Here is a 15,759-nt window from a genome sequence, read left to right as displayed (position 1 = left end):
TAATGATTGCCATGGTGGTGGAAACTTTATAGTACTTGTGGATAGTAAGCTGGGACGATGATGAATAATAATCTGGGAGACAGAGTTCCCGAACTAGAGTGACTAATGAAGTCGTCGTCATCCTTACGTGTATGAATCTTGAATTTACACGTGTTACCAGAAAGTGGCAGAATATGAATTCGTATGATGAAAGCTTGGCACCATTAAGAAGTTTGCCTAAGAATGATTCAAGTATAATGCACAAATAGTCAAGTAAGTGCTATCTATAGCAAATGTATGTCAGAATGCAATGGCTAACTATCCGGTTGTAGTCTAGATTCACTAATACGTCCTAATGACTCTGTCAGACATACTAATGCATATCCTAGTTCCCTACAACCTGGCTCAGATACCATCTATAACGACCCGACAAAATCTTCATTGACGGCGTCGTTAACTTAGGTCCCGTTACGTGGTCATAGTCCCTATATGAGACGCGTTTGACCAAAATTATGTCGCATTCATTTGAAACGTACAAGACTTACAAAGTTTAGTTTACCAAACGGTTCGACAACAAGTTTGAGTTTACAAAAGTATAAAGTACAATTTAAGTGACTTGCGACATAATTAGTTGAAAATCACAGTTGCTATAAATAGCGTAAGTATGTATGATATAAGTTTGAATCCAAAGGTGCTATCACTAGCGTATGCATGTATGCTCGACTCCAAGCAAGTAATCAAAGTGTGTGGAAGAATGTATCAAGTAGACAAGTATGAACCTGAGAAACATATAGAAAACTGTCAACGAAAAACGTTGGTGAAATCATAGGTGTATTTGTAAACGTAATATTTTGAACCACAAGATTTAGTATTTTCATCAAGTTGATTATTCAAATCGTTTGCATTCCAAAAGTATGTTCGCGAGCACCCAATTATCATGGCTTAACTTTCCATCCATAGAACCCCATCACAATAGTGTTAGAACATACAATGTTTCTCGAAAATACATTCCATCCGAAATAACGGTAGCGAACCGTCCGAATGAGGGTTTGTCAAACCCGTATGGCCATACAACATAAGTTCTCGCTTACACCCGGCAAGTGTAACTAATGATAATCGAATTGAGAATTTTTGTTCAAACTCGCTGTGGAATGTTTGTTTCATCCTACTTGTGTTCAAAGCATAAAAGTATGTAGTATAAAACTGTATATGTTTCTCATCCCATGATTTAAAGTATAAAAGTTGTTGAAAGAGGGGACTATGATCTCACCTCGAGTGCACGAGTATAAAAGTACTTCACAAAGTAAGCGTGTGCATGAAAGTTGCTTATCCTTGTCCTAAACAAGTAAGTTGTATCAATTAACCGATTATGACACAAGGTCGGGCGAAATGTGTTCTGGGGACTGCGCGGTGCGCACTACAACGTGGAACCAGATCAGAAATCATTCCAGGGGCCAAGCATCTGCATCCTCCAAATTGCGCGGCGCGCATTACTACCTAAAAGGTGATGTTTTGCTGAAATTGTTAAGTCTCGAATCAAAAATCACCTACTCACAAATAGCGAACCGCAAACACTCAAAACACATATCTTATATCTTTGGAAAGGTATTTTGATAAGGAATACAACTAAACACATATCATCAATCAAGTTAATCATTTACAACAACAAAAACCTCATCGAATGATCGTTAAAAGTTCATCATTCAAGTTTCAAGTTCGTAAAACGCATTTCATGATTCGGGAACTTACTACACACATATAATATGTCGTTTCGTAGGTAATTGAGCATACAATACAACTACACACTTAAAAATAACATTGCAAAGTATTTAATGCATTGAATGTTCATTTTAAGATCTATCAAACCCTAACCAAGAATCACAAAATCAATAATCATGTTAGTGAAGTTTTCCAAGTCAACCTACACATCAAATTGAAGCTAATGATGCTAGTAACACATTTAATACCGGGACTTTAACATTTAACAACATTTAAGCAACCAAATCTCAAGATCAAACACACCCATTTCAAGTTTAAGCTAGTTACATCAAAATAACTATAACAAGCATACAACTCATATATTCATGTTAGACTTGAGCCATAGACACTAATTAACACTTTTATAAGTTAAAAACATCAAGAACAAGAAATTTAGTGTTTTAGAAAAGTTACCCAAACGAGATGAAATCGGTATCAAGTTATAGAGGACGAAGAGAGGATTCCAAATATGTAATTTGTTTTGATGTTAGCTTGCTAGATTTGATTTAGATGATGATTTTGTGATGAAGGTGAAAAGGATGTAAGTTTGGAAGAGATAAATGAAAGAAAAATCAAAAAGAAAAGAAATGAGGAGGAAATGGTGGGAGGTGATGACTAGTCAACCAAATTTGTCCAAGTGGCAAGATTAGTCCCTCAAGTTTGTAGTCGGGTGAGGGAATTAACCGAACGAATTATTTAAATACACTAGAGTAACGAGAGGTGAGATAATCTAATAACGGAAATATTAAGAATGTTAGTTAACGAAAGAAACGAATTTAGATAACAAAAGATGTTATCTAAAAAAAATACGGTGTTAAAAATAAATTTAACGGAAAAACGCGGGATGTTACAACAAACCCGTACCCACTCTTCTTTTTCTTTTCCTTTTTCCTCGACAATAACTCCCACTAGATACAGCTGTATGTAGTTATTATTTTAGTGATAGGGACTTTTAAATATTTATTTTCTAGTGGTGTGGTGTGTGGGTCTTGTTGTGAATTAAATGAAATCAGAAAATAACAAGTAGAAGCTACCACGAATTGCAGCACTAAATTGATGGGTTTGTGGGGTGTAACCGATGGTGGTTTGTTGTGTTTTCGAGTCTCATGGTAGTAGAGATGGTGCGGTGGTTATATTCATACCAAGTTGATAAATTAGCACAGCCATGGTTGATGTTATGGTGGTTTCTCATGGTGGGAGGTAGGGATGGCGCCCGCGCGTAATGGTTACGGGTTCTATATACCCGCGACTCGCCCATCGGGTTGTTTTTTTGCTTGTTGAGACCAGTTACCCGCCCGCGGGTAAAAAATCTTCGCCCATGCCCGTAACCCGCGGATACCCATGACCCGCGGGTAAACCCGCGGGTAATAATAATATACAACTTCTTTAAATCTCTTTTTGAAAAGTTAGATAATTTTATTAATTATGAACTATATGTACAAGATACATGTGTAAAATGACGTGAAAATCAAGTTTTTTACTTATATGTAATATTAGTTTTTTAATCATTACTGCATTATAAGTAAAATCATTTTTAAATTTGATAATTGTATGTATAAACTCGCATGTAAATTAAAAAAAGCCTCATGAATTAGCGGATCAGGTTTTACCCGCGACGGGTAGTATGCACCCGTGACCCGTTGGCGGGTATAAATTTTTACCCGTACCGTGCCCGCGGGTAGGATTTAATGATTTTACCCGCCCATCACGGGTCGGGTACCCCGCGGGTCACGGGTTTTTTCTTGCCCATTGCCATCCCTAGTGGGAGGAGGTGGTGACAGGATAGTAACAGAAATCGCATCAGGTGGCTGCCAATTGTGGTAGTCCTTGGTGGTGTTGTGCTTTAATCGTACAAAGGGAAACATGAAACATTTTTTAGAGAGAGCAAGGGATACGGTTAGTGGTTCTTGGTGTGGTCATGGTGGTTTGTGAGGGTTGCAAAACAGAAACAAAAATCGGAGGAAACCGTAGTAGCAGTGGAATGATCCATTTATGTTAATGATTTTTTTTATAGTAATGAGCTGCTAATGTTGGTGGCTATTCTTGATTAAGATAGGAAATTAAGGATAAGAAATGAGTTTTTTTCGAGTTCACGAAGAAGGAATAAGAAAAGAAGAGAGGTGTAACCGGTGATGGTTGCAACAGTAAAAACTCAGTCAGTTTGGGTTGATGGTTTTCGAATAATAAGTGTAACAATAGCAAGTTTTGGTGTTTACATAGGTGGTTACTCGATGGTGTTCTCCGGTGGTTGGTTTAGGGTCTTCGTTGAACATGAATAACACAAGCGGGTTTTGATGATGGTTCTTTGATGATAGTTATTATGGTGAGGGTGGTTCATGGTGATGATTGGTTGTGATGGTGGGTGATCGAGCCAAGGATGATGCTGGAGGTGAATTGTATCTGATTGAATTAGAATAGTGTAGTTATGTGCATCATGTAATCATATATCTGTATGTATGTTATATATAGAGTAAAGAGATTGTGGATATATAATTATAAATACAGAACTAGATATATTTCAATATAATAGTAATATATGATGTATCATATGTGCTGGTGGATGAATTATGAAAATATGGATGACAGACTCTCTTTCTCAATTATAACTTCAATCATGAACATAGTCTTTCAATCGTTCAATCAGGCACAGTAGTCAAATAGTAAACTTAAGATAAATTACGGATGATATGAATTGAAAGTGATTGTAGTGGTGTTTGTTATATATCTCCCACATGCATGTATGTAAATAGATTAGAGATATTAATAGAGATAGTGGACAATCATTTCAAAAACAATGGTGATAAATAATAATATAATAATCTTTATACTATCAATTGATAATATAAACGTGCGAATAAGTTAGCCGTCGTATTTCGCGGAGTGGATTTCGTGCTACGTTGTAAATTAATGCGAATAAAAGTCTTGGGAAAATTTCCAAAATTTATATTAAATTTCATTATTTATTTACATCATTAAATGCGAAGATCGTGATCAAAAAGGTTCATTTGTTAATTGAGCTGAGTCTCAGGTAAAGAGTACAGATATTAGAATTTGACTAATAGATTCTAAATATATTTTTAATAAGGCTATAAATTATATAACTTATTTTCGAATCAACGTTAAATTCTAAATTCTTATAAACTTGCATTCAACTTGTTTAATATCGATCAAATGACAAACGAGTACTATTATCGTTTACTAAATAAATTCGAAACAATATAAATATATATTCAATATACCTTACATATATATATATATATATATATATAGATAATAATATTATATATTATTTTATTTACATAATTAATTAACTCATATAATATTTTAATTTATAATAATTAATATATATATATATATATATATATATATATATAAATATATATGTATCTATTTACAAATAGTGGTCCGTGAATCGTCGGGGACAGACGAAGTTAAATGAATGCAAGAAAATAGTTCAAAAATTTTGAGACTCAACATAACAGACTTTGCTTATCGTGTCGGAAGCATATAAAGCTTAAGTTTAAATTTGGTCAGAAATTTCCGGGTCATCACACCTGATATTAAATGTCTCAAGAAAAGAAAATAAAGTTTAAAAAATGTCATTACAATATACCTTCTATTTATTTTTTAATATTACCCCTTACCTTTTGCACATTTTATTATCTTATGTTGTATAAAGTAAGGGTATAAAAGAATTTTATCTTATTTTTCTTATCTATTTATGTAAGTGGATAATTAATTTGATACATCCTGATATTTAAGATTGGACAATTAAACTGGCACGGGGGGATTATTAAAGTGAAGATTGTATAGAAAATTTAGAAAACCCTGAAGTCACAAACGAGTCGGGCTATACTAACCTATGGGTACATGTTGATGCATATTTTGTATGGCTGCCGCTGGGCGAATAACGTTTATTCTTACATTGTACACCTAGATGTATTACACGCGTGAAACTGATCAGTTACAGGAGCATATGTGACTGTTGGGCCGTTCATGTCGATAGGCCCATTAGGGTAACCTAAGCCAGGTCGTCTATATAAATCAGTTTCATGTGTGTTTTAGGGTTAAGAGAGTAGAACCCTAATTGAGGTCAGGCTAGAACCTTAATTTGAAAGAGCCATTTTGGCGATTCCCGTACATAGGGGAGATCATGCTCGATCTCCCCTGGTCAAACGATGTTTCTCCGTTTAAATCAATTGTAAGTGTAACGCTTAAATTAATAATATTGATTTATGTTTGATTCATCATGTTTATCTCTTCCATCTTTGATTTTGCTCGAATACTAGTGCAAACTTTTTAAAAATTTTCATAATTTTCATTTTCAGTCCCTCAACTTTCTGAAAGTTTCATTTTCAGCCCCTGAACTTTGAATAATTTACAAGTTTGGTCCTTAAAGTTTCAAATTTTACATTTTTGGTCCTCAACTTTTGTAATTTTTTCGTGCAAAGGCCTTAATGTTTATTATTCAATATCTTCACACCAAACCTTTCACAAACCTTTCTATCGTATTATTCATCGAAGAAATAATGTAAAGATTTAATGGACAACCTCCTTGTCCGTTAGACTTATTTAGTAGGTAAGTACGGAAACACTTGTTTTGAGAAGTAGTAGTGGGGTAGTCGGGAGCATACGACTATTTATGGGCCCACAACGTTTATTATTTTGCACTTCTCGATATTCCGCTTTATGGAGGGAATATGTTTGTTCCAGTTCCGCTTGGTGGAGGGAACTGAGATTGATATTTCGCGATCATGAGGTACCTATTTGACTTTCTTTGGTAAGTTTGATGGAAATAAAGACTTATTTGAGTTATTAATTGTTGAGCGGACTCCTCTACATATTATGCCTTTACAATATGCAAGTCAGGATGAACGTTAGTGCTACGATGTTTAATATGATACAGTTAACAGTGAGGGGGAAGATTCTACCGTTTATGATTCTGAGAGAGTCAATTTTTTTGAAGATTTTATCAGAGACGTTGTTAGGGATCTCAGCTCAGTTTTAGGGGGAATCTTGTTGCATTGGTACTATGGGTAACACGTATGAGTGAAGTTTGAAGAAACTACACGATGACTATTAGCATTTCGACTTCAATGCTGGAAGACTTTGATGTTCGAAGTTTGGATTTTCACGTATTCTGGAAGACTTTTGATGGAACTTGTGATTCATAAGATTATGGTACTACTGCAGAGATTGACTGAAGATTGCAAAGGGTGTTTACAATAATTCGCTAGCAACGTCCAAGGGGGAAATTGTTGATGCATATTTTGTATGGCCGCCGCTGGACGAATAACGTTTATTCTTACATTGTATACCTAGATGTATTACACGCGTGAAACTGATCAGTTACAGGAGCATATGTGACTGTTGGGCCGTTCATGTCGATAGGCCCATTAGGGTAACCTAAGCCATGTCGTCTATATAAATCAGTTTCATGTGTGTTTTAGGGTTAAGAGAGTAGAACCCTAATTGAGGTCAGGCTAAAACCTCAATTTGGAAGAGCCATTTTGGCGATTCCCGTGCATAGGGGAGATCATGCTCGATCTCCCCTGGCTAAACGATATTTCTCCGTTTAAATCAATTGTAAGTGTAACGTTTATATTAATATTGATTTATGTTTGATTCATCGTGTTTATCTCTTCCGTCTTTGATTTTGCTCGAATATGGTTGTTAATGATCCTTAATCGGACCAACAGTACACACAATAGATACAGTGCCATAGTTTAGTCTTTTCAAGGGTTTAAATCATAAGACAACAATATACTTTCAAAGTTTTTTTATTTTTTTGAACGGCTATTTTGACATCGAATACTTTTATTTGTCACTCACACACACATTAGGAGGAAAATTCTTCACACATCATCGCCGCATTGGGTACCCGGTGTGCTTTGGATTAAACTGAGTGGCTTAGAGCATACACTTCTACTCACCACAACAGAATCCTTGAGAAAACCTCCCTATGATTCGAACTTGCGCCCACTAGGACTGAAATCCAACCCAGAACTTATATCACTCATGCAATGCCTCAGTGGTACTTTTAAGGTTGTGTCTAATGTTTAACGAGTCACCAACTATAATACTTACCTTTTTTGTATCATTTTTGTTATAGGCTAGGAAGCTGTACGAGGCGGGCACACATATTAGGCTGATTGATGACACATTAGATCCAAATGAATATGAAGAAGAAAAAGTGAAGTTTATCATAGAAATTGCTCTAATGCGCACCCAGACACCCGCTTCTAAAAGACCAACCATGTCTGAAGTTTATTTATTGTTGTCCACAAGTCCAACATTAGGGAATAGACAAATGTCCAGGCCTACCTTCATTGATGCCCAAAGACGAGTTCACATAGGTGGAATTAGTTGAGAATGAGTGATAGTTTTCATTAGCAGCTTTTGTAACTTGCAATTGTCACTCTATATAAATATAAGAATTTTTTAACTAAGGTAAATTTCTCTATGTTAAAAGCAGTTACTTTAAAAAAAAAAAAAAAAAAAAAAAAAAAAAAAAAAAAAACAGCAAACTCACCCACCATACATATTTTACACGAATAACGTCCTAAACAGAACTCGAACCCGTGACCTCAAGTTTAGCAGGGTTCCTCGATACCGCTAGGTCAAAGGCCCTTCGGTAACAGTTATTTACATATACCATGATGAACAACTCATACAAATGCATACTAGTACTCTGTATTGAAAATATTGCAATTTTCACCTAATGTTAGAGCTAAACCGGATCTTAGAAGAAATAACTGTTTCCAATTTGTGATACAAAGGATCATTTCAAGTGATCAAATATAAAGAGTGTTAAAACCACTATCAACAGATGACTTCACAGCATCTAGAACAACTTGACTCGCTCTGCTGATGTCACCCCACCGTCGATCTGGTCTAATCTCCTTATCTTTAATTCCTTTAACCAACCTTGAAAACTCTTTAACCATTAAAGCCTCCTGTGGAAGCTCATTCTGCACTAAAACCTCTTGCTCTTTCATATTCCATCCAATATGAAGATTAGCAAAAGCCGCACCCGATGTGAAATTAAAAGTAGCCGAACTCTCTTCGTAAGGAATGATTAAATCTTCAACATGGAACGAACCTTTGGAACCCAAAACCGATACATCCATTGTCTCGTGTGATAGAAACGAGCAGTAAAAGGTTGCAGTGGTTTCCTCTTGTTCCCAGTGAAAGGCAACGGTGGTCGACATGACGACTCCATTAGAGTTTAGTATTGTTGAAGGTAAAGCTGTAACTGTAGTGGGTAGTTTATAATTCATTGACCATAAAATCGCACCGATACAGTACCAGCCGGCATCCCCTAATGCTCCGTAACTATCTAAATCTGCTTTTGTTCTGATGTTGTTGTTAAAGAACTCTGGGGGTGGCAAGAATGATGACGTACTGTATATCTTCATGAAAGATGAAAACTTTTAGTGGAATATAAACCCATAATGGATCAAATCTGCTTGGGTGTTATACTCTAAACATAACATAACATTGTTGTATCATATCAGCTTGTATTTTACAAAAACTTACCCATCTCATCCGAACCTTATAGACATTCCATTGTTATTCATCGGTATTGACGACCACTGTATTGACCCATCTGACTCAGAATCCATTTTGACCCATGACTCAACCCAACTCAACCGGTATGACTCAGAACCCATTTTGATGAGTCAACTAAAACCCAACTCACCCATTTGCAACACCGGTTTGACTTTTGAGACCGCCTATTAACTACATCACTTTCTTAGACTTCAGTATTCAAGAATTACTATTTGTGGTTTTTTATTATTCAAGAAATATTGTAAATCTAAAGGTAATTCTGTAATATGGTATTAACTGATCTTGAAATAAGTTAACCAAGTTCACATTCAAATTTGGACTTGTAAAGTTTTTATCTACACCTTGGATATATCTTGTGCATTTTTTTTATGTTATTTCAACCTTTTATAACCATAATGTGAAATAATAATACTCTGTAATAATTAATCGCTTTCGAATGTAGAAATGTAGAACCTACAATAATAATTAAATTCAAACTAAAAATTGATCATAATTGTTAAGGTAAACTGAAATGTTACCGTTTTAACTTGACCAAAAAGTTTCGGATCAGACAAAAACTCTTTCATCCTTGCAGTCCTAGGATGATGATACCACATACTTCCATCCATAAACTGCACAAACTTTGATTTGCACACTTCAAGTATCCGATCCAATTCCCCAACATTTAAAGCTGTTGGTTTCTCCAACAGAACATGTTTTTTTCTTTGTGCAGCCAACACAGCCCATTTCAAATGAAGGCTTGTTGGCAGTGGAACATACACCGCATCCACCAGTGGATCATCTAACAAATCCTCGTAGCTTCCGTACACTTCTACAGATTCGGACAAACTATTTTTAATAACAAATTGTTTTGCTTTATCAATCGAACGGCTGGAGATTGCGTGAAGGATTGAATTTGGAGACAGATCAATGGCTCTGCATACTTTTCTTGCAATTTCAGCACAACCTAATACACCAAAGCGCACTAAAGTATTCTCATCAGTCATTTTTTTTTAGTTTTCTTTGTTTCACTTGTGTTTTTGTTGTTAAATGTAGGATGGATAATATCAGAAAGTGAGGTTGAATGTGAACCAACTAATTTTAGATATTGTAGAAGACTTAAATTTATATATGGCAGTTAATAGGGGCATAAGAGTCTATTCATGAACATCCATTCTACTACCTCATATTTCTAAAACATGGACAGTCTAATAAAAATCAAAACATCATCTTAAAATTAAATAGGATAAGATATAGGATATTTTCATTTTCATATATAATTATACAGAGATATAGAGAAAGAGAGATATGTTGACATACATGAATACCAACAAACATTCCATATTACTTTTATATATAGAGCAAGTTTAGTTATACATAGGCAACCTATATAAGAATACTACTGCAGTTTATGCAAAATTAATTGTGCACCATGTTGGGGTTGAAGGATGAGAACAATATGAGGAGCATGGACATAAGACGGAGATAACTCAAAACGGAACTTTTGTAAGATCATTGCGAGTGCCATTTTAGCTTCTAGCATTGCAAAATTTTGTCCTAGGCATATTCGAGGGCCCCAACCAAAGGGAAAATATATGACTTGGTTCTTGGTCGCTTTCGAGATTCCTTCAGAAAACCTATCAGGATTAAATTTCTTGGCATCACTACCCCAGTTTTTTTCATCGTAATGCATTAGCATGATTGGTATTCCAATTTGAACTCCAGATGGTAACGAATGTTCTCCCAATGTGACATCTTTGTAAACTTTGCGCGCTAGCCCAACAACAGGAGGATACAACCTTAATACCTCATAGAAGATCATATTCACCTGAGGTGAAAGAAATAAAAAGAACGATTTAGGTTGACTTGCACTTTTGATGCAAAATTTTTTGAATATTGCCTAACAAAGATTACTTACAATTTTGAGACGATTTAATCCATCTATATCCATGTTTTTATCTCCAACGACATTTAAAACTTCTTCCCTAGCACGTGACTGCCATTCTTGATGTTTACTTAATAGAATCATTGTCCATAGAAGCAAACTCGAAGTAGTCTCTTGTCCAGCAAAGTAGAAAAGCTTGCACTCTTCGATGACTTCATTAATACTCATTCCGTGACTCTTGTTTTGATGTTGCTCGACCTCTTTTATATTAGATTCAAGGATTATTCCCAACAAATCTTCGAAATTGCCTTCTCCAGTCTTCATTGCCTTAAGCCTATTGTCGACAATGCTTCTTATTGAAAACTTTATTTCTTTATCTATTGCCTTCATCCTCTTGTTTCTCTTTGTTGGGAGAAACCTATATTTATGTCAAATAATGTTAGTCTTTTGTTCATCTTGTTTTTTGTTCTTTTTAAGAGAAAGCATGTGTTAATTATAAAACTTACCTAGATCCGGGGAAGTAAAGAGACTGAAATGCTTCCATTGCAAGTACACTCTGTTCTCTTATGAGTTCGAATATCCTAATTCCTTCTTGATAACTACTTCCAAATGCAGTTCTTGATATGACGTCACTAGTTAAAGTTTGAAGGTGAGGCCATACATCCAACTCGCAGGACGACCCCTTTGGTGAGACCAACTTCTCCCACTTTTCAAGCATTTCACCACAACTTAAACGAAAAGCCGGTACCATATTCTAGTTACCGATATGGAGCATTAGGAGACACTCATGTACATATTTGTACTAGTTTAGAAAAATTCAAAGTTATTAATAATGGTACCTTTAATTTTTCGACATGGAAAGAAGGGTTGATTATTTTTCTATGTTTGGCCCATTGATCCCCTTCATAGCTCACTACTCCGGTCGCTAATAACCTACCGAGAGGATTAGATTTTGGCTTTTGAAAGTCATTCATTTTTGTCAAAATTTCTTTGATGAGTTCTGGGTCCATAACTGTTACTCTTGGTTGCCATCCCATCCATGTGATATATTTTTTACCTTCAATTAAAAGTGTAAAAGATCATTCTATGTATTTGCAAGCTACTTAAACTTTTCAACCTTTGTTGTTGATTAACTGATTTAATTTAGCATTTAAAAAAGAGTAATAATTCCAGTATTAGAGCCATTAAAGCATAAGCTAAGGGGTTTAGGTCCTAACCCCCCTTAACTATAGCATACATTTGGTGCATTTTCTATACCAAGGGCCTTGCATTAAAGGAAGTAAAGGACAAGACAAGTCTCATATCTTCGTATATCTTCATACTTTACTATAGTGGACTATTTAGTAAGAAGATTCTAATGGTAATTTTTTAATTTATAAAATTAAATCAATCTGAGTGAATTTAAATTAAAAAAAAGGTATTAAAATCATACAAATAACTGTTCTAGTTATTGAGTCGACCAGAAACGTCGATTTATTGACGACTTGACTGACTCTTAGAACATAAATTAAATTTCAGGCAGGATTTAAAACTTATGGAAATAATTTTTTACCATTTTCATTTTCATGACCTCTCAAATTTATTTTTAAATTTATTTGTTTTTTTAAAAAAAATTTTATACTTATTGGCCGGAGGTCCAATCGGAAGCTACTTATGGATGACTTTCTCTATTTTTGAGAATGTTTTCACTCTAGGTGAAGAAATGACTAGTCTTTATTCTCGGATAGAGAAATGATTGTCTACATCTCACATCCCATTTAGTAAAATTATACAAATAAAAGGGCACATGGATGAGATTATTCTATTGATTACTAGGAAGGGCTTTGGTATTCGAATGTACACACAAGTTAACTAAGTCATCCTATGATGACTCTTTGCTAGTAAGGGTTGTATCTACACTTATTGTAAACATAGTACCTCAATCACTGGTGATGGTTGAAACCATAGATATGAATAGCATAGGTTGAAATCATAGATATGAATAGCATATAAAACTACGAAGCATCTACTGAGATAGACAAACATATAAAATATGAAAAAAAAAATAAAAAAAAAATACAAAGTATAAACTCGATCATGATAAAATGATGCAGAACATCAAAATGAAAGGGATAAACAAGACAGAAAAAGTTGGTATATTTTCTTAAGGGTGGTTTACATTATATGATTTTCGCCAACTATTTTCTTTTTTTTTTGTATATTTTCTTTCTAAAAGGTTCCTTTTTGACCCGAACTCATTTTTAGCCCGTTTGCCCTACGCAATCAGCTCCGCTGTTTTGCTAACTCTACTTGTAACTTTTTAACAAAATGAAGGAATTGGCGTAGTGGAAGGGGTTAGACTCTTGTTGCTACCCGGTCATTTTAGGGCCTCGGAGGCTGCAAACGTCTTGGATTCAACCCCTCAGGGTTTTACCTCACGCAAGGCCCGTATGAACGGTAGGATTGTAATGATTCGTATAAAAAAAAATAATTGGGTGGGTCGCGTTTGACCCAGTAGTGACTACTAATCGGTTTTCACAAACAAAAAGAAAGAAAAAAAAGTACTAACCATGGTACTTCATAGATTTATAGCTGAAACCCACGACGTGTGAAAGAACTGCATCATCATCATGATCGAGATCAATATGATTAGACTTTGATGCTCGAAACATTGCCAATGATTCTTTCGTATCCCCAAACAAAAATCTATATTGGTTTCCTTTGAATCCTTGATTCCTCAAGTATTTTTCCAGCTTCAAGGGTGTCACCCACACCATGTCTATTAGTTTCCATACACACAGTAGAATTGCTACTACACATGAGACCACAAGTGTGTTTCTTACTTCTTCATACATAGTTACGTATTTGGTTCTCTAAACAATTACCGGGATATGAACAAGGATGAGTGAGGTATATATGGGGGATAATTGAAATAAAAAATTCCCAAAATAAGTTTCTACTCCTAAATATAAATAATCAAATTTATCTTTTATCCTTACTTTTATTCTAAAAAGTCTATACCTAAAGTAAGTGAAAGGTGATTCGTACACCATTTTATTTTTGTCATACACCACCAAAATAATTATTTGGACATTTTTGTAGGATTAATATGCAACGTATAACATATAACTATATGACTAAATTCATTCGAGCCTTTGGGGTCACACATATATACACCTAGACATCGAATTAAATATATATGTTGTATATATATACTAGTGAAATGACCCGTGAAACCACGGGTTTGTTTAAACGAAACAGTTTAATGATATGTTTTATGTATTAAGTGAACGTAAATGCTAAAGTTATTTAGTTTAATGACCCGTGGAGCCACATAGTTCGACTAAGAAACTCGTCAGCTGAACATTTCATCAAACTCCTAAAATGCATATTATAAAATCCCATCCAATTATAAGAGATAATATTGGTTGTCATTTTATTTTAAAAGTGTAAATTAAATATAAATGTAGATTTGGTTTCCTTCTGCATAACTTTTATACCTTCTCGTACTCAATTCAAAATAATTATTTAAAATTATTTAAAATTATTTAATTTTAATAATTAAAATAATTGTTAATAAGATTTAATAACAATAATCAATTAATAAGATTTAATTTTAATTTAAAATTATTTGGATTAATGATATCACCCACCATGCTTAGATTTTTTTCTTTTTCTTTTTGATTTTTTCTTAACAAATGAATTAGGATAATAATGACATCATCATTTTAGGAATATAATAGAAACTATAGATAGATTACTCAAGTGACGATATAAGTTAAAATACTCCGTTGTGAATTAATTGGATAATTAATTAATTTTGAATTGATTAATTATTGTTAAAAGAATATTTAAATGGTTAAATTAAACTAAATAATTAATTGTTAAATTGATTTACTTGTTAGCTACGTCAATAACCAATTAGATTTGGAAACCAAATTTTCTTTACGCGTTCTTGCCGATTGACCGAATCGGTTAAAATTTAATACTTTATATATATACCATCTTATTGGTCTTGGGTTACGAACGGGTAAAAAAAAATAACAAATACACAGAAAGCAAAATAAATCTAAAAAACCCTTTTGTTACATTTGTTGCTGTAGTCACGAGAAGAAGAACCAAAAGCAAAGAAAAATTACATATTGTTTTCGTTGTTATCGAGTAACTTCAAAAACCAACATATCATTCTTTTGGTTATTGTCAAAAAGTTTAATACGTAGTATTCTTATTCGGAGTATTATTTATTTATTATATTAATTTGATTATTATAATAAATTACTTGAGTATGGACTATCATCCATTGATGTCGCTTGAAAGTGTAGTGGACTATCCAAAGAGACGATCATACTTTTGATCGTAGGTTTCTCTTCAACAAAGGCGGTTCGTTTTCAACCTTCAGTGGACATCAATTCAAAAAGGTATATCGTTTTACCCACTTTGTGAATTTATATATATCTAGACAATTATTAGTAGTGTAACTGGATCTCAATGGGACGGTTTAATCGTGTGAATGTTTTATTAAATAAGTGGTTATTTAATCTTGTTTTTTTTGTTCATAAAAAAATAAAAGATTTTTTTTAACTATCCGCTGCGTTAATATGATTGTT

General features: G+C 34.1%; 2 protein-coding genes and 1 pseudogene across 2 annotated transcripts; 1 reads left to right on the top strand and 2 right to left on the bottom strand.

Annotated features, from left to right (window-relative positions):
- The window catches only part of LOC139863925 (cysteine-rich receptor-like protein kinase 2), a 215,664-nt pseudogene extending 207,557 nt beyond the window's left edge, over positions 1-8,107 (top strand).
- Positions 8,108-8,463: 356 nt separating this feature from the next.
- LOC139861832 (uncharacterized oxidoreductase At4g09670-like) lies at positions 8,464-10,419 on the bottom strand. The gene is made up of 2 exons (XM_071850355.1): positions 9,828-10,419; positions 8,464-9,149 (listed from the first exon to the last, which is right to left on the bottom strand). The coding sequence occupies exons 1-2, from the start codon at positions 10,293-10,295 to the stop codon at positions 8,532-8,534; spliced, it is 1,086 nt and encodes a 361-aa protein (XP_071706456.1). The 5' UTR covers positions 10,296-10,419; the 3' UTR covers positions 8,464-8,531.
- A 100-nt stretch (positions 10,420-10,519) lies between these two features.
- On the bottom strand, positions 10,520-14,086 carry LOC139861831 (cytochrome P450 CYP72A219-like). Its single transcript, XM_071850354.1, has 5 exons — positions 13,722-14,086; positions 12,013-12,230; positions 11,680-11,927; positions 11,207-11,591; positions 10,520-11,116 (listed from the first exon to the last, which is right to left on the bottom strand). The coding sequence occupies exons 1-5, from the start codon at positions 14,005-14,007 to the stop codon at positions 10,688-10,690; spliced, it is 1,566 nt and encodes a 521-aa protein (XP_071706455.1). The 5' UTR covers positions 14,008-14,086; the 3' UTR covers positions 10,520-10,687.
- Between the last annotated feature and the right edge of the window lie 1,673 nt (positions 14,087-15,759).

This window comes from Rutidosis leptorrhynchoides, chromosome 8, assembly GCF_046630445.1.
Source record: "Rutidosis leptorrhynchoides isolate AG116_Rl617_1_P2 chromosome 8, CSIRO_AGI_Rlap_v1, whole genome shotgun sequence".
NCBI lineage: Eukaryota > Viridiplantae > Streptophyta > Magnoliopsida > Asterales > Asteraceae > Rutidosis > Rutidosis leptorrhynchoides.
The sequence above is the reverse complement of the archived record's forward strand: the minus strand, read 5'-3'. Positions and strand labels throughout refer to the sequence as shown.